Source organism: Hemicordylus capensis, chromosome 1, assembly GCF_027244095.1.
Source record: "Hemicordylus capensis ecotype Gifberg chromosome 1, rHemCap1.1.pri, whole genome shotgun sequence".
In the NCBI taxonomy this organism is placed as follows: Eukaryota; Metazoa; Chordata; class Lepidosauria; order Squamata; family Cordylidae; genus Hemicordylus; species Hemicordylus capensis.
In genome coordinates this window covers 305,548,681-305,568,634 of record NC_069657.1, presented here as the reverse complement: position 1 = coordinate 305,568,634, position 19,954 = coordinate 305,548,681, and the positions used below count along the sequence as shown (strand labels likewise).

At 42.1% G+C, this 19,954-nt stretch overlaps 1 protein-coding gene across 47 annotated transcripts in view; it reads right to left on the bottom strand.

Moving 5' to 3' along the window:
- Positions 1-19,954, bottom strand: part of RIMS1 (regulating synaptic membrane exocytosis 1) — a 382,988-nt gene that overhangs the window by 243,852 nt on the left and 119,182 nt on the right. For 38 of the 47 annotated variants that reach the window (XM_053286844.1, XM_053286809.1, XM_053286810.1 and 35 more), the window contains 2 exons: positions 15,778-15,991; positions 12,946-12,957 (listed from right to left, as the gene is read on the bottom strand). The exons of 1 other annotated variant lie outside the window; for it this stretch is intronic. In XM_053286844.1, coding sequence (XP_053142819.1) covers positions 12,946-12,957; positions 15,778-15,991 — 226 coding nt within the window. Of the gene's footprint in view, positions 1-12,945; positions 12,958-15,777; positions 15,992-19,954 lie in introns of those variants that run through there. 8 more of the 47 variants (XM_053286849.1, XM_053286835.1, XM_053286812.1 and 5 more) reach the window with 3 other exon arrangements.

Below are 19,954 nucleotides of genomic sequence, written 5' to 3'. Positions count from 1 at the left end.
GTGCTGGACTAGGACTGGGGTGACCCGAGTTCAAATCCCCATTCAGCCATGATACTTGCTGGGTGACTCTGGGCCAGTCACTTCTCTCTCAGCCTAACCTACTTCACAGGGTTGCTGTGGGGAGAAACTTTAGTACACCACTCTGGGCTCCTTGGAGGAAGAGTGGGATATAAAATGTTTTTTAAAAACCAACCTGGAAGGCTTTAAGAGGGGCTTGGATAACTTCATGGAGAAGAGGTCTGTCAATGGCTTCTAGTCGGAGGGCTATAGGCCACCTCCAGCCTCAAAGGCAGAATGCCTCTGAGTACCAGTTGCAGGGGAATAACAGCAGGAAAGAGGGCATGCCCTCAACTCCTGCCTGTAGGCTTCCAGCGGCATCTGGTGGGCCACTGTGTGAAACAGGATGCTGGACTAGATGGGCCTTGGGCCTGATACAGCAGGGCTGTTCTTATGTTATAACCAAAGGGACTTGATTGTAGCACACAGACACAGATAAACAAGAAAGCTCATGTGACACCTAGCTGATGTAGTGGAAAACAAGACTAATCATGGGGAAACTCACAGGAGCTGATCATGTACCAAGCTTGTGATTATGTACAGCTGACCAACAGTGGATGTGCGGAAAAGGGGAACTTACAATGTAACCAACCTAGATTCTTGAAATTGAAATGGATGACATATGGACTGGAAGGCAACTGTATAAAAATTATTGTATGAGATACAGAGGGGGTCTTCAGATTTCATTGGGAGTCTGGACTAAGCAATTGCACTGTTTTGCTACTTTCTTCTCTGGCTTTGTGGTGAGTTCATGAATAAAAGGTTTATAACCTAATACGGTCTGATCACTTTCTTGGGAGACAGTAAGGTAACCAGCCTGAGAGGAATCTATCTTCTAAAACCTAAGTGTTTCGGCAGAGGCTGCAGCCAAGCCCAAAGGGAAATACTTACATCATTTAAACAAATTCTCACAGGGTCCTAATTAGGGGTGTGCAATTCGGGATTTTGGGTGATTCAGCTCGGACCCGAACCGAATCACCCCTGTTCTGTTTTGTGCCCGAATCTGGGTCACCCGAATCACCCTTGATTCGGTTCGGATTCGGATTTAATCCGAATCTGAATCCAAATCGATTCGGGGGGGGTAAAAAGGGGACCAGGGGCAAAATTTTGGGGTGGGGTGGTAGTGCCCAATGTGTAGAGTCTACCACCCCAATTTCGGGGGGATTGGGCAAAATCCTGATTTTTGGTGAATTTTTAAAGTTTTAGTGACTTTGGGGCAGTTCAGGGGCATAGCATGGGATCTGGGCAAAAGGAGTGGGGTGGGGTGGTAGTGCCTAATGGGTGCAGGCTACCACACCAATTTCAGGGGGATTGGGCCAAGGGCTGATTTTTGGTAAATTTCTGAAAATTTCATGTCTTTGGGGCAGATTGGGGCATATTGGGGCAGAAAGTGGGGCCTGGGGCAGAATAGTGGGGTGGGGTGGTAGTGCCTCATGGGTTCAGGCTACCACCCCAATTTCAGGGGGTTTGGACAAAGGGCTGATTTTTTGAGAATTTTTGAAGTTTTAGTGACTTTGGGGCAGTTTGGGGGCAGAAAGTGGATCTGCCCCAAAATAATGGGGTGGGGTGGTAGTGCCTCATGGGTGGAGGCTACCACCCCCATTTCAGGGGGATTGGGCAGAGGGCTGATTTTTTGAGAATTTTTGAAGTTTGGGTGTCTTTGGGGCAGATTGGGGGCAGAAAGTGGATCTGCCCCAAAGGAGTGGGGTGGGCTGGTAGATAGTGCCTAATGGGTGGAGGCTACCACCCATCCCCAATTTAAGAGTGATTGGGCAGAGGGGTGAATTATGGTGAATTTATTTGTATGAGGTTTGTCTTCATAAGGTGAAGTGTGCTAAATTGATTACTTCCTCATATTATTCATAGTAAAGGAAAGTGTGAAAAAGTGAAAGTGGGGTCATGAGAGTTGTTTAATTGAAAAAAATCTCATTTGCTATGATAGAATGAGAATTCACACCTCAGAAAAAACTTCTGAGGTGTGAATTCTCATTCTATCATAGCAAATGAGATATTTTTCAATTAAACAACTCTCATGACCCCACTTTCACTTTTTCACACTTACTATGAATATGAGGAAGTAATCAATTTAGCACACTTCACCTTATGAAGACAAACCTCATAAAAATAAATTCACCAGAATTCCCCCCTCTGCCCAATCACTCTTAAATTGGGGATGGGTGGTAGCCTCCACCCATTAGGCACTATCTACCAGCCCACCCCACTCCTTTGGGGCAGATCCACTTTCTGCCCCCAATCTGCCCCAAAGACACCCAAACTTCAAAAATTCTCAAAAAATCAGCCCTCTGCCCAATCCCCCTGAAATGGGGGTGGTAGCCTCCACCCATGAGGCACTACCACCCCACCCCATTATTTTGGGGCAGATCCACTTTCTGCCCCCAAACTGCCCCAAAGTCACTAAAACTTCAAAAATTCTCAAAAAATCAGCCCTTTGTCCAAACCCCCTGAAATTGGGGTGGTAGCCTGAACCCATGAGGCACTACCACCCCACCCCACTATTCTGCCCCAGGCCCCACTTTCTGCCCCAATATGCCCCAATCTGCCCCAAAGACATGAAATTTTCAGAAATTTACCAAAAATCAGCCCTTGGCCCAATCCCCCTGAAATTGGGGTGGTAGCCTGCACCCATTAGGCACTACCACCCCACCCCACTCCTTTTGCCCAGATCCCATGCTATGCCCCCAAACTGCCCCAAAGTCACTAAAACTTTAAAAATTCACCAAAAATCAACCGTGAATGGAATCACCCGAATTTTTCATGCCCGAAATTCGGGTGATTCGGCTCGTGCCCGAAAAATATCGGGGGACATCGGGGGTGATTCGGTTCGGCCCCGAATCACCCGAAATTGTTCATTTTGGGCACAGATCGTTCTGTGCCCGAAATTTTTTGCACATCCCTAGTCCTAATCCAAATGGCCCCTCTACACGTTCTACAAAACCCTGATTAAAAGTGATTTGGATGATAACCCCTTACACACAAGTAAAAGGAAGTTCTAAAAAAGCCCACGTATCAATATAGCCTTGAGTGACATAGGAGCAGGCATATTCATGATGAGGCTGCAGCCTTATCACGTGTAAAAGGGGCAGTGGGCTGATGTTCTTCTTAACCAGCCCATTGCCCTTCGCTATGTAATTTAAACACTAATTTAAAGTAGCATTTAAATGGCATTCATTCATTCATTCATTCGATTTCTATACCACTCTTCCAAAAATGGCTCAGGGGAGTTTACACGGAGAATTAATAAATAAATAAGATGGCTCCCTGTCCCCGAAGGGCTCACAAGCTAAAAAGAAACACAAGACAGACACCAGCAACAGTCACTGGAGGTACTGTGCTGGAGGTCAATAGGGCCAGTTACTCTCCCCCTGCTAAATAAAGAGAATCACCATATTAAAAGGTGCCTCTTTGCCAAGTTAGCAGGGGTTATGGTGAGGCATAGTTTGTTATTATAACAGGGTAGCATGCCACAGGGGCAGGATGTACACATATGAGCACATTTAGTTAGGCAATATTATCTAAACCAGCCCCATTTGTACCATGGGGCTCTACCATGACCAGGTAGAGCATAGCTCAACCATGACCAGCTTCAAGCCTCCAAAAAGATTATCATTTGCCTCCGGTAAGAGAGTTCCTAGGACCATAGCGAACAAAAGAGATGGGCAGAGTGCTGGACATAGAGGGCAACTTTGGCTAATCACTGCTAAACCTGATAACTTGGCAAAGAGGCACCTTTTAACGTGGTGATTCTCTTTTATTTAGCAGGGGGAGAATAACTGGCGCTATACACCCCCAGCACAGTACCTCCAGTGACTGTTGCTGGTGTCTATCTTATGTTTCTTTTAGATTGTGAGCCCTTTGGAGACAGGGATTCATCTTATTTATTTGTTGCTTCTCTGTGTAAACTGCCCTGGGCCATTTTTGGAAGGGCAATGTAGAAATCATCATCATCACCACCACCACCACCACCACCACCACCACCACCACTATGTTTCAGGCTAACCAAGTTGACAGGAAGGTTATGAGGTTAACACAGAAAATCCTCATGTGTCCCACCCTGAGTTCGTGAGATTATATATTCATTTCACACAGCACCATCAGCATATATAGCAATAGCTTAGGCCACAGTAAGCATACAAATCTTTAAGGTGCGGCAGGACAATTCATTATTTTTGCAACAACAGACAACCCCTTGGGGGTGTATCACATTAATGTAAATAAATTGATCCTTAACCCACACAATTTCCCATTCACTAAACCCAACTCATCTCTAAAGAGCAGAAAGACCTATTGGGTTAGATCCCAGTTAGCATTTGCATGAGAAGAACAACACTTCTGTTCACTCAAGGAAGGAAGGATTTTCACCAACTCCAGCTCCACTGAGAGCTCCTCCCACCCCCCACACTGTACCCCCACACTATTCCTGAGCGTCCTCCAATCTTAGGATTGGTTTCTTTGAGGGCACGGAGGCTAGAGGCACTGGAGGACACAAAAGCCCCATTTTATGAGCAATACGTTGCTTGCAGTTCTCTAGATCCAAACCATTGGCTGTAACATACTACCTGCAGTTAACTTAAGGACCAGCTTCCTTTTAATATGCCCCAAAAGGTCACTATAGAAAAATTATTATTACCATAGTTTCCTATCATGCAGAGTGGAAGTACTGTCTTCTTTCTTAATTTGGTGGAACCTACTACTTGGTAGGAATGTTCAAAGTTAAGCATGCAATTTGCTGCAGGAAGAGGCTTATAAAGCAGAATTGTATAACATGTGACTAACCAGGTTAATACACTGCCCACCAGTCAGATACGATGCCCCATGAAAGCTTCATGGACCTCCTGGTTTTAGCACTCCATGAACCTCCTGGTTTTGCTGCCTTCTTGATACCCCCCCCCCCAAAAAAAAACAACCCCCCAAGAGTCAAGAACTTGGCAGGCCCCAATTCATGCCTGGATTTGTGCATCACAAATTGTGCAGGGTTGCTGTAAAATCTCTTAATCACCAAACTACATGGTGATGATGGTGACAGCAATCACTGAAAAAGACTGAAAAAGCAGTTTAGGCATACTATGCAGGAAGAGCTGGTTTGATTCTAGGAGCAAGGCTGGACTAGTGTTGCTATGGAGTTAGCACTGCCTACACTTGCTGTTCATCATGACACTATCTCCATACACTGCATCCATTTCTAACTAAGAAGAGTTTTACAAAGATACCTGTCCCCCATGCCCCCTCCTCCAAGGGAAGGTGACATAAAAAGCCTGGACTGTCCTGCAACTGGGAAAGAAAAACAATGAAGAAGTCTATAGAGTTGAAGCCAGGCCTTCACAACTGGTGATCCACTGAGTGGAATTATGCTCATGTACTGTGCCCAGACAGGTCCTGGAAAGAACCTCTATTTCTGCAGTCCCAAGTAGGTAGAGAACAATAGAAAGTGTATGGAGCCCTTTTGAGCAACCATACATGGCTGGTGAGCCTTATTCAGCTTGTAGGCTGCAAGTAACACAGTTCTGGTTTAAGTCCATCTCTTCTTTCATGCTTCAATCAAGAATAAGTAATATGAAGCAACTCTGCCATTAATACAGGTTAAAAAGAAAGAAAGACCAAAGGAAGAAATCATTTCTAAGTCTATCCCTGAGCACACAAAACATAAAAAAAACTTTGTAAGTTATAAAAGCTTCCCCAACAAACTTTCTTAGTATTTGAGTATCTGTAGAACCGGTGAAATGACTTGAATAGCAAGCCAGAGGTTTCCTTTTCGAATCCCTGCTGGTATGTTTCCCAGACTATGGGAAACACCTATATCGGGCAGCAGAAATATAGGAAGATGCTGAAAGGCATCATCTCTTACTGTGCCGGAGATCGCAATGGTAAACCCCTCCTGTACGCTACCAAAGAAAAACCACAGAGCACTGTTGTCTCCAGGAGTCAACATAAACTCAACCACACACTTTACCTTTAGAATCTAGAACTAGGAAAATAGTTTAAGTAAATGCAACACAAAAATCTAGATCAAGAGACAGGGCACAAAACAAATGTTTCCAAGTATTTTAAGACTTGAATACAATGTACTGGAAAGTATCTTTTATATAGGACACAGCACTGCTAAAAATACACAGCTTTAATCCTGGATGAGGATTAAAGTTCTATGTAACAAAAAGGGAGAGAGAGGGAGAGAACAGATTACATACATTCATAATGATCACTGTTTTCTAGAAATTATTCTGCTGTTATTTTTCCTTTAATGTTTTAAAGTAAGTAAATCATTTTTAAACGTTTAGCTTCCACCAAAAACTGAAAATTTAAACTCCATACATTTGATTAACTATATTGTATGCTTGTAAATGTCACTGAGAATACAATTTATTTTACTACTACTACTACTACTACTACTAATGTTTAGATACCGCTTTTCAACAGAAGTTCAAAAAAGCGGTTTACACAGAAAAATAAAATAAAATGGTCCCCTGTCCCAAAGGGCTCACAATCTAAAAGGATTCATGTAAATTAGAGGTGCCACTGTTTTTCCTTATTCCTGAGGAAGGTGGCATCCTAATTATAGACTGAAGAAAGAAATAAGTGATCTTTGTTACCCATATAGAATGCAAAATTTCTTTGATCCAATCCTGCTGCAACATTGTGCAAAGACAATTTTGTTACTGATCAAATTATCCTTAATACTCCCTATTGGTTTTCTTTATGTTTGAGACCCAGATCTGCCACTTATCAGTGAAATGGGAAACTGATTTCTATAAATATAGTTGGCTAGCAATATGGCCATGCATGCAGTAATGGTGTACAAGCACAAAAAATAATACTTAGAATCAGTATTAATAGAAACCAGTTTCCCAACTGCCTGTTTCATCGCTCACAAATGAAACAGCTGGGTCACTAGTTTAACATCACAATTGGCCTTGTTTTGCATAGTATTTTTGAAAGCTATAAAGACTCAGAATCATATAGGATACTGGATCAAATCCCAGAAGGGGACCAGTATACGAGTTCCTTTTTTAAAGTTATAGCTGTTACCAGCAGAGATTGATTGATTGATTGCTTGATGGCAAAATAAATAACTGATCAGTGGCCAAGACCTATTGCTGATCATGAGGACTAAGATAATATCCATATGGATGTTGTTGATTAGATGATAATCACTTGGCATTTGGATTTGTGCTTTTCTCTCTGAGACCCTTTCATCTGAAAACTCATTGGAAGCACAATTTCCATGTTAGGGGACTATGTAATAAAATATTTGGCCTATGAAGTATTGATTGTATTCAGCTCAAGACATCAAAAGAAAATGGTAGATGTTCAAAAACTCTGCCCTGAATATAGGGGCGTATCTATGTTGGGGCAGGCAGGGCACGTGCCCCGGGTGCCACTTGAAGGGGGGGTGCCATTTTGTAAAATTTAAAAAAAATTAAAAGGCTGCCGGAAACAAAATGGCCACCGCGCATGCTCAAATGGCCTCTGTGAGGCCCTAGGCCATGCCAGGCCTTGCAGAGGCCATTTGAGCATGCACGGTGGCCATTTTGTTTTCAGAGGCCATTTTTTTAAAAAAAAGATTATTTTTAAAAATGGCCACCGCACATGCTCAAATTGTCCCTGAGAGGCCCTGAGGCCAGCGGGGGGAGGGGGACCTTTGCAGACCCCCCCCATGGCCTTTAAGAAGCCCTCCGAAGGGGCTACAGGTTAAAAAAAAATAAAAAATAATAATATAAGACACTGTACACGTATTCAGATTGGCACAGAGAATCAGGGCTTGTGAATACTGAGCTGAAGCTTATGAGCTAAGATTGTATTCATTTGCTCTTACTTTGCTTCTTGTGATAAGTGAGTCAAATGTGATGTCCTAATAATATGGTTATTAATGGTGAGTTTGTCTTTGAATCAGTTTGAAATCCTTAGTATTAAGGCCCACTGGGGATTTCTTGCTCTCTTTCTCTCATTTTAACTGTCTTTCTGAAAGACTAGAATATATTCCAAGCACTGACACAGTTTACTCTGCATATCTTTTAATTATTTTCAGAGTGTTAATTTATTTTCTTAATTAATTATTTTCTTAATTAATTAATTATAATTATTTAATAATTAATTATTTGATACTCATTTGATAATTATTAAATAATTATTTATTTAATTATGATTAATGATTAATGATTTAATTAATAATTAATTTATTAATAATTAAATAATAATTAGTTATTGATTATTAATTAATTACTTACTGATTGATTATTTTCTTAATTAATTTTCTTAATTTATTTTCAGAGTCTTTAATTATTTTCAGAGGAAAAATAAAATTCTCCATTTATTTTTAAAACTTATGTAATGGTGATGCTATAATGCATAGTAGAGAATTAGACAGGCACTTCTGTTTAGTTTTCCAAGTACACCTCCACATAGCATTTGGGTATTTCATGAGCCCCAGCATACCGAAATTTGTCGTTTCCCAGCATTTTTTGCTCTGGCTACATCCACTGCTAAGTCGTTTTTGAAATAGTAAAAGATTAAAGAGCTTGACTTGTATTTTTCAACTGATATTATGGTAAAGTTATCTAAAAGAGCCCCTGGTGGCGCAGTGGTAAAACTGCCGCCCTGTAACCAGAAGGTTGCAAGTTCAATCCTGACCAGGGGCTCAAGGTTGACTCAGCCTTCCATCCTTCCGAGGTCGGTAAAATGAGTACCCAGAATGTTGGGGGCAATATGCTAAATCATTGTAAACCGCTTAGAGAGCTCCGGCTATAAAGCGGTATATAAATGTAAGTGCTATTGCTATTGCTATTGCTATTGCTAAAAGATGGGTGTCAGATGTTTGGACAGGGGGCGCAATTTCAGTGTTTGCCCTAGGCGCTATTTTCTCTAGATACGCCTCTGCCTGAATAGCATCAGATAACACATTTTCCTGAGCATGTGTGGTTTGACAAGAGAATTTTAAAGTAATGATATCTACATATGAATCAGTGATAGTTCTAAAACAAGAAGGCCTGCTATGCAGAAAGTCAGAAGATGGGCAGAAAACTGAAAGAGCTGAACTATAGGCAGACTGGAAGGTGAAGCAGGCCCAAGTACCTGTCCAAACTGAATTTGATTTATGTTGCAGTACCTGTCCAACACTAATCAGTGGTTGTGTGACTACTGATTTATTGTAGACCTCTAAGCTGGGGTGCAAAGAACCTCTTGGACAAGCACATGCATTCCCACATATGCACTGTGTATTCCTAAAGATTCTCTTCCAACAATATTTGCCCCATTGTAGGCAACTCTCAACATCCCTCCAAGTTTTGGTAATGGCCTATCAGATATTTACAGGGGCAGCTTTTAGAAGGAACAGTTCTAGAAGCCCCAATCTTCATTCAGAACCCCTCACACAGACCTTTGAATCCTGGTTCTAGTATCTAAATCTGTTTGTCAGTGGTTATCTTTGACATATTGCCCCCTTTATTTTCTAAAAAAATCTAGCAGTCCATCCTAAATATGTTTACTTGAAAGATAAGTCTCACTAAGTTCAATGGGAATTATTTTTATGTGACTTGGATTCCAGACCAAGTTAGACACCTGTACATATTTCACCTGCTCCAATTATAAATACCTGATCAGATCACAAATATCATATATTTAACTGCCAAGATAACAGTCCAGGTAACAAGTTTCTAGGTTTGGCCTATACATACAGCTAAGGAATGTGGAACCATTAGTTACTGGTTTATGATTAAACACATTTACAAATGCAAAACTGAAATGTCCATCTTCTGAAAACCAGGAGCTTAAAATGGCACATTCGAGTTTAACACCTCTCATTAATTAGCACGGAATTAGATAACCCTACTAGAATTATAGAAGACTTAAACCAAGACCTTTTTCTGAAACATATTAAAAAGTCAATTGATTCAGTTCATCCACAAGAATGTAAGAAAGTCATGTGTCAATTCCTAGACATATTACTGCAAAGCGGGTGATTTCCTTCCCCCACCCCCAGCATAAGATGACTCAAATTGTGTTTCTAGGATTCCTGAACTTCATTGGAAGCTTGTCAGGAGTTCCCAGGTGAGAAGATCAATAATACTTTCCCCCATTACTACCAATCCATGGATTGGCACATTCTAGAGTTGACATTCTCAGTGATCATGAGGCAACAGTTAGGCTCCCACAAGTCTGGCTGGTGGCTTGCACAGACTGAGAATGCATCCTAGAATACACAGCAGAATCCTCTGAAATAAGGAGGACATGTGTAGGAATTTCAAGGTAGACATAGTGTGGAAAGGGCCACCCGGGGGGCGTAAAATTCGAAATCCAATGGACTTGCCACAAGGGGGAAAAGAAGCAAGAATAAGTTTCAGTGGCTGGGAACTGAAGCAAGACACAACTAACTGTAGAACTATATAGCAAGGAGTAGTATCCATAGTGATGCATGCACAAACTGTCTTTCTCACCCCCTCCTCCCGGCTGCACTTCCCTGAAAAGCTATTCCTGACAGCCAGGGGACGCTTGGCTATATATATATCTCATATCTATATACCACCCAACATTCATGTGTCTGGGCAGTTTACGGGGGGGAGGGGGATAAAAGATTAAAATGTTAAAGCAATTAATTTTTGTTTAAACCATGTTAAATTATAGAAGTCTAATTAATAGCCTGAATGAACAAATGTGTCTTAACAGTTTTTTATAAAGTTGTCAGAGTTGGGGAGGCTCTTTTTTCAGCAGAGAGCACATTCTAATGCTTCCGGGCAGCAATGGAGAAGGCCCAGGGGCGTAGCCACCATTGTGTTAATGGGTTCAAAGAAACTGGGCCGCCAATAGAAAAGGCCGCCGAAGCTCCATGACTCGAGCTCCACAGGAGCCCCAAGCGAACTCCTCCTTCCCACGCCTGGGCCACCGACAGCCTAGGGGAACTCTGCTGCCAGTTATTTCAGGCAGCACAACTGCTTGATAGAGCATTTTTCCTTTCCTCTCCCTCTCTGGAGGGAGAGAAAGGGGACAATGTCCTATCAGGCAGCCGACACTGCCTGAAATGATGAGCTGAGAGCTTGTTAGGGCTCTCGGCATCCCAGGCCACGCCCCCTTTGCGTGTGATGTCACGCGCAAAGGGGGCATGACCTGGGCTACCAAGAGCCCGAACAAGCTCTCAGCTTATCATTTCAGGCAGTGTCGGCTGCCTGATAGGACGTTTTCCCCTTTCTCTCCCTCCAGAGAGGGAGAGGAAGGGAAAAACGTTCTATTGGGCAGTCGCGCTGCCTGAAATAACTGGCAGCAGAGTTCCCCTGGGCTCTCGCTTCCCCTGGGCTCTCGGCAGCCCGGGCGTGGGAGGGGGGAGTTAGCTCTGGGCTCCTCTGGACATCACATGACATCACATGCACAGACTTTTTGGAGGGGGCCGCCGAGTAGGGCTGGACCCAGGCCGCTACTCAGCTGGCTCCACGCCTGAGAAGTCTGGGGGTGACCAGCATATGCACTACTGTCCTGAGGTCATTGATCTCAAGAAACGGATGCAGTTGGTGTATCAGCAGGGATATGCTCACAATGGCATGGGGTGCAGCATGGAGGTTGCCGGGGGAGGGGGAACTCTCCAGAAACTGTGAGGAGGCACTTTCTATGAGTAGAGAGGGCTGTCAGGGGCTTAAGCTGCAAGGAGGGGTCAGGGAAAATGGCTTGTATGAGCACCACAGCATGCATGTCACTGTGTATCTGACCCTTTAGGAATGGCATGGAGAATTGGGGCAGCAGGCTTGCACATGCTGTCCCCATTCCTGCTCTCCATGCATTCAGCTTAACTCCAGCATAGAACCTGTGAGTATGCACAGAATGTCCTCTGCACAATCAGAGACTCTGGAAAGGCAAGATTCCTGATTTCAAATGAATAATCCTATGCATGTAGAGTTGTATGCACAGAGACCCATGCTGACAGTAAGCTGAATGTGTGGAAGTCAGGAATGGGGACAATGTATGAGATTCTGCTTCCCCCTAGCTACACACATAATGTTACAACTGAATACTTTTTTTTAAAAAAAATGTGGCACTGTATACACATCAAGGGTTTAAGAAGCTTATAGCCCACAGCAGTGCATTCACAAGTCACTTGAGTGACACTGAGCATACGGCAGAGATAAAATGAGTGAACAAGAAGTGTAATTTCAGAAACAGAGTCAATAATATGCTTTATTTCCCACAAATATGGTCCATAATGAATTAATACATGAATTCTATTATCTTTACTATATGAGAGATGCTTGCCTTCTTGCCTTAAGAGTGCAATAAATCTCTCTCAAATTATTTCAGAGTGAGACAGTGAAGGAGCCAATTTCAGTTATCATAAGATTCATATTAGAAATAAAGTGCAATTTAGTTGACCAATGCTGATACTATGCTGGAGTCAATTATAATTTAGTAATGGCTTGCCCTTTTCCCAGGATAAATAAGAAACCTACATTTTCCTTAACATTTTAAAGATTTCTTTCCCCATGCCAACAGGCACATTGGGGGATCAGGAAAAATGTGCATATTGCATGGCACAGTATCTGCAGGATGAGTAGATATTTCAAATGTTCACACACACTGTCATTCTTAATGTTGGATTTCCCAGAAAATCCACCATAAAGACATGCTTTTCATCCAAAGGTATACTGAATGGTTCAATCAGCTAAACTGCCATGACAACTAAACCTTTCTAATATAATAACTATTCATCAACTGAGTTTGTGAATTTATATTTATACCCTTTGTTATTTCTCTGGATTTTAACAGCTGCATACAGTATAGGAAAGTAACTAGTTTTTTCAGTGAATAACTAAAATATTGGTTCAAGGTTTCACATTAATAGGTTTCATATATATTTAGTAACATTATAATAATATATGAAGAAACATGGATTCTAACCACTTTGTCCTCCTTTGGGAAAGCATCCAGGGAAGCAGAGAAAGGAGAAAAACATAAAGGAAAGAGAAAAAGAATGAGGAAAGTATTAATAGGCAGACAGAAGAAAAGTAATTATAGTTTTTCTGTAATCACAATATTTATCAAAAAGAAATAACATGTTTAAACAAAAAATTGCAGTACTACATGCACAGAAAATATACACATTTCCCAGGTACTTGAAGGATTTTAGCAGAAAATAAAGAAATAATCATGGAATGGATACATCAGAATTCAAGACTCCATTTTTGATAGCATAGCTATTATCCAAATGGTCATTCTAATCTACTTACTAATTTTACTCAGTCATTACCATGGCAATCTGAAACACATTTATTTGGAAGTACAACCTACAAAACTGGAAGTATGTCCTTTTGAAGTCAAAAGAAGTTGCTGTCAAGTAACTATGCTGAGAACTGACATGTTAGAAATAATTTTTTTCCAAAACTCTCTTCCTCAAAGAAAACAATGGGCATATGAACTAGAACAAAGCATATTCTATAACATTATGTATAAGGATCCAGTGTGGTATTAGCCATTCCTATTCTAAATTAACTGGATGGAGACTATGGGCCACATCCAGCACTTGTCCCAGTTTTTCTAGACTCCATCAGTTCCCCAGCCAACAGGAATGCAAGCTACTTCTGATCTTAGCTCCAGGTCCTCCTTAGCCAGATCACTTAAAGTCACAATTATGCTACAGCTGGGGGCTCTGGGGGCTCTGCTCTTGAGAAGTGTGGCTTGGGTAGGGTTGCCAACTCCAGTCTCTACTTTGCATAAAATTTGTATATGTTTATTGGAGATAGATAGATAGATAGACAGATAGATAGATGTTTTGGTAAAAATTGAATACTTTGAGAATATGTAGATTTTTACTTTAGCTACCCCCCTGGCTCAGCCCTCACCGGCCACTACTGGCTGCTCATGAGAGCAAAGAGTTCTGAGCAAACAAAATGTTCCAGCTGCTCCCCAGAACATGGGCCACCACAATAAATACCAAAAGAAAAAAAGGGGGGGAAAGGTGTCTGGTCTGTATTCCTCCTATTGCAAAACAACAACAACAACAACAACAAAACCCCGCCATTTGGTCCCCCAAATAGTTGCTTGTCCTCTATAAATGTCCCAAGTTGAACACAGGAACATAGGAAGCTGCCATATACTAAGTCAGACCATTGGTCTATCTAGCTCAGTATTGTCTACACAGACAGGCAGCCACTTCTCCAAGGTTGCAGGCAGGAATCTCTCTCAGCCCTATCTTGGAGAAGCCAGGGTGGGAACTTGGAACCTTCTGCTCTTCCCAGAGCAACCAGGGTAGACTCTGTTTAGCTAAGGGGACTTGTCATGCTTGCTACCACAAGACCAGATCTCCTCTCCCTCTCTCTTAAGCAACCCTAAGCTTTGGAGAGTCCAGTTCCAAAAGCTGCAGAAACTTGTCATTGCTGCTTTTGAGAAATATGGCAGATGGATACAAACAACTTTTAACCAAATTGTGGCCACTCGCAAACTTTATCGCTTTTGGTGATATTTGCATGGGATCAATATGCAGTGGGATGTCACTGTATCACATAACTGAAACAAAGCCAATAAAGCTGCTATTTAAACAAGTCATCCAAAGGATATCCTACTACAGGGTCATATGGGAAGCTTCTTATGAACAGTCTTCTCTACTCCCCTCACTCTTTGCACTAGCTAGGAAGTCCCTTTGAAACATGAAACAATTTCAAAAATAAATTTATGATGCAGTACAAGAAATTGCACACGAGCTATTTATTTGAAGGGGCCACCTGGCTAGGACCACAACATTCAATGAGACGTCAAAGATTATTTTGGCTCAATGGTTATTAGCCAAAACTCATTACATCCAATGAAGAACTTCAGTCAACATGCAGTGCAACACATGTGACATAGATTGATATGATTAAGCATTCAGCAAATTGGGTTTTTGCTATAACAAGTTCTCTTGCCACCACCTGCAGGGAATACAATGTAGTGCAATGCTTCAAGTTCTGGAATCACCCAAATATACGATGTGTTGTAGTTACAGACTCTTTCAACGAGCTCTACAGCAGAAACAGCTATCTGAAACATATCCAGATGACAGGCATATGTCCTCCTTTTCACCCTACCACTCTTCCTGTAAGCCAGCCAAGCACCAGCAAGAGGGCAAGTGACTTGGCATGGGCAGGAGGAGAGACCTCCTCACAACACCCCAATCATCAGCCCCCATGTCACTCCATTGCAGCCCTTGAGGTGTTCCTGAATTGCACTTAGATGGCCTTGATTGCAAGGGCTCAGCTCCTGCCTATCCCAACCAAGATGCCAGTTCAGGGCCTTTACTGAAGACGAAATGGCTCCCTCATGCCCAGACACTACTAGAGGCAATATGGCTCCCCCATGAGACATTTGGTTCAGTGTGACAAGTGACAGCAGTGCCAAACTATATAAAGATGTGGTTAATTCGTGGCTGTATACTTTTACGATGACATACATCAGAACCGGGCGTTTTGTAATGTTAATACAGATGCTCAGAAGAGCATAAAACTTCATAATTGAGGAAGGAACATTTTTAGAGGGAATCAATTTCCTAGAATTTGTAACGTGCACAAAAATGGAGTAGGAATTCTGAGAACAGGAGAACATAAAGAAGGGGGGGGGGACTGAATACAAATGGTTGATGGGAGAGGGGAGCTGTAAAGATGTAGAGCATGCAACAAACCAAAAGCAAAATCTAAATGCATAGGATGCTTTAGCAATGGAATCAAGAATGTTCTGATTACATGCTGTAGAAATACTTACATTGTTTGATCGTAGGGAAACACGACCTCCACATCTGGCACAAAACTTTGTCCGGCAGTAGGAGCATAAATGACCACAACCATCGGCAAACTTTGTTTTGTGACAGATTCCACATGTCGGTGCATCGTCCTTGTGTTCTCCCTGGTAGCGGCGGGTTTCCTCACCAATTTTTCTTACTTGCTCTTTGTAACTTTCAAATTGTTGGTGCAATCTTCTGCAAGGAAAAGAAAGCTTCTTATAGCTTGATGTAACTTTACATTTTGCCAAGCACAAGCACTGATCCGAGTGCCACTCTTGAGCTTAAATTAAAACGACCAAGCAGAATCCACAAATGGGATGGAATGTCCATGTTAGCTGCTTATGCTGACAAACCAGCCATCCTGCACACCACACTGAGCTCCACTTCAGGTTGCCACTTCCAAAACAAGGAAAGACACAAGATGATATCATATCATGGAGAAGGGCCCAAAGGTTCTTGTTGGGGGGCTGACATGGATGTCTCTGTTCCCATCAGATTTGTCAATTAAAAGGTTCTTTGAGAATGGGAAAGGAAAAAGTCATAAAAACAGAAACATTCTCTTATTTTCCATAGGCAAATCTACTAAAGTCATTTTCCAAACGTATAGATTGAAAGTCATAACATTTTATCCTCCACTTGGGAACCATGCTTTTAAAGAGTTCCATAAAGACTGCCATCATTTTGTTGATAACATTTTCAAGATGAAAGCTGATATATACACTACCAGTAGCAAAGCACATGCCACCAAGTCAAACAAAACAGAAAATGTGCAAGTAATAATAAGTATCTGGCTTAATCCCAAAATCCTCAAACCCTGTTCATACTAAACCCAAATATATGTTAACACAGTGATAGATAATCCTCTCTTGTCTTGGTCTTTCTTCTTCTTTCCTTCCCTCATTAAAGTTTGGATGGTAGGCTCTTCAGGTGGGGACCTGACTGGCTTATTGATTATTATTATTAAAATCAAATGATGATGATGATGATGATGATGATGATGATGATGTTACTCTATAATGTGCCATGTACATTTATGGTTCTACAGATTCATCATCATAATGACAGGTGTACACCCATGAACACTTCTGCAGTTTGTGACAATCAATCAATCAATCAGTTTCCAGTCCATGCAAACTTTGTAGGGGTTTTTTTGCATTTCCATTCCACTTTCCTCTTTTAAAAATTCCCATTTTCCCCTGTCATCAAAGCTACAGATTTCAGCACATATTTCTGTCTGAACAGGTGGTGCAACAATGTGGGGGAAAGCATGCAGTTAAATATATGTTTTTACCCGAATGTAGGGATGTGCAGACCAGTCCAGCAGTCCAGCGGTCCGGTCCAGGGGTTCGGGGTCAAACCGAACCACCCCCCAGGTTCCGTCGGACCGGAACCGGACCGCTGGGTCTGGTCCGGCAGGTCCGCAATTTTTTTAAAAAAATTAAAGTTGATTATAAGTACCTTTAGCCCCTTCGGGGGGCTTGCTGAGGCCGTGGGGGTGTGCGTGTCTGCAAAGGTTCCCCCTCCCCCCGCTGGCCTTCCTCATCACCACCACAGCCCACCACGGCCAGGTAACTGATCATTTCCAGCCCATTACGGCCAAAAATGATCAGTTATCCGGCCGCAGTGGGCCGCGGCGGTGATGAGGAAGGCCAGCGGGGGGGAGAGGGAACCCGCGCGGACACACACACACACCCATGGCCTCAGCAAGCCCCCCGAAGGGGCTAAAGGTACTTATAATCAACTTTAAATTTTTTTTAAAAAAAAATCGTGGACTGGTCTGGGACGGACCAGATAGGGGGGGTTTGATTGGGGGCCGGACGAAACTGGCCCGGTTCCGTTCAAGGCCACTCCGGCCTCGAACCAAACCAGGCCAGCCGGTTCCATGCACACCCCTATCCGAACGCACTGAATACACAGAATCCTTGGGCAGTTCCATATCTTCTAAAATCAGATCAGTTGGGGAACTGGAGGGGCCCAGAAACATGTGTTCCATGGCAGATTCCAGCAAGAAAGAATCTGGTACCATCCAGCATATACAGCAGCCCACATGCTTTGCAGACAGTGTTAGGAGGACAGAGCCAATCCACCCACACTACTGCAGGTTCTCAGTGGATCCACTCATGCTGCTGCAGGCTCACAGTAAAGCCCTGGAGGTATGGGTTATTTGCGCAAGAGCACACATGTTTTGAATAACCCACCCATGCTCTAGAAGTGCTAGTTAGATGGCAGACACATCACAAGAATGTCAGTGACATGATCTCAATCTATCTAGTACCTCCAGCAGGTGAGTGGGCTAGTCAAAGTATTTGTGCTTTTATGCAAATACCCCAAATGACAGGGGCTTTACTACAAGCCTGCAGCAGTGTGGGTGGAGCCACCAACAGCCCACAGCAGCACAGGCGGATAAACACTGCCCTTCTAACTCTGCACAACACGTGGACCAGTGAGTTTACCATAGGTTAGTGTTGAGCTGAAAGTGATTAAACTGGTAGCTCGTGTATAGTGCCTATACTGACAATATCTGGGAATTGTGTTTGCTCACTTGGATTTGGAATGTTTGGAAGAAGGACAAACATTTTCAGTAAAACATGGAAGGAACTTGGAATATATGGCTGTCGATGTGTTTCCAGGTGAAATACAAAGTGCTGGTTATTACCTATAAGGCCCTTAATGGCTTGAGTGATTTAAGAGAGCACCTCTTTTGTCATGAACCCTCTCACCTTTTATGATCTTCTGGAGAGGTCTGGTTACAGTTGCCCCCAGCTCATCTGGTGCTTTCTCTGGGCTTTCTCTGTGGCTGCCCCGGGGCTTTGGAATATGCTCCCTGCTGAAATAAGAGCATCTCCTTCTCTGTTTGTTTTCAGGAAGACCCTCAAGACTTTCCTGTTCTCACAAGCTTTTAATTAGAATTTTAATAATTTTAATAATCTGTTTTATATTATTTTTCTTGTGTTTTATGTATTTTAATCTGTGATTTTAATGCTGGGATTTGTACATCGCCTATTTACAAATCAGGCAGTATTAAAATACGATAAATAAATAATAAATATAGGTGAAAGGGCTTGGATTTGGGGGTTACCCTCAGATTTGTGCAAATTTGCAATTGTGCAAAACAACCCAGCACCTCAATTAATCTACCATGTTAATGAACATGGTAGCTGGGATTTGGAATGGCTTTTGGAAGTTTCATCCCTGGTCCTTTCCCTGCCTTGCTTTAGGGTGTATGAAAACTATTTAAATTAAGCAGACTTTTGTAGGATTCTCATTTTAAATTTTATGCTGCTGCTTTGAACTATGGCTCTAGGTTGCAGTGAGCTTGCTTGTTTTGTGCTGGAATTTACCTTGTGTGTAAACTTGTGTACTAAATGGTATACTAAAATTGTGTCCTAAATTGAGTACCTTGTGTACTAAAATTATTTTGTTTTCTATATTGTATATTTTTGTAAGTTGTCTTGTGTTTTATATAAATACAAGATAAGGAATGCTAACTGAGCAGAGAGACACCTTTTAAAGTGGTAATTCTCTTAAATTTAGCAGGGGGAGAGCAATTGGTCCTATCCAACCCTAGCACAGCATCCCACCAGTGGCTGTTGCTGGTATCTGCCTTATGTTTCTTTTTAGATTGTGAGCCCTTTGGGGACAGGGAGCCATCTCATTTGCATATTATTTATTTTTCGGTGTGAACCACTTTGAGAGCTTTGGTTGAAGAGGAGTATATAAATATCTGTTTTAAATAATAATAATAATAATAATAATAATAATAATAATAATAATAATACAGATCCAGCATCTCTAGCTCTGCCTGGGTCCAGTCTATTATTCCTGTAGTGTATCTGATAACAGGTATAAATTATTATTATTATTATTATTATTATTATTATTATTATTATTATTATTATTTTGTCATTTACACAGTCAGAAAGGTGTTATTGACTGGTTTGTTTTATCCAGACATCGAGTCCTTCCCAAGGACCAGGAATGGCTGAATTTTATACAGGTAGCTTGTATTTTTTTTGCAGATGTTCCAGTGTATCATCCCTGCTACCTTGTCATGCCTTTGCTTGTAGTCAGTCTGTGCGATCTTTTTACAACAGCTGATTAGATGGTCCACGGTTTCATCTGCTTCTTTACAAAGGCGGCACTTGCTGTTTGTTGTGG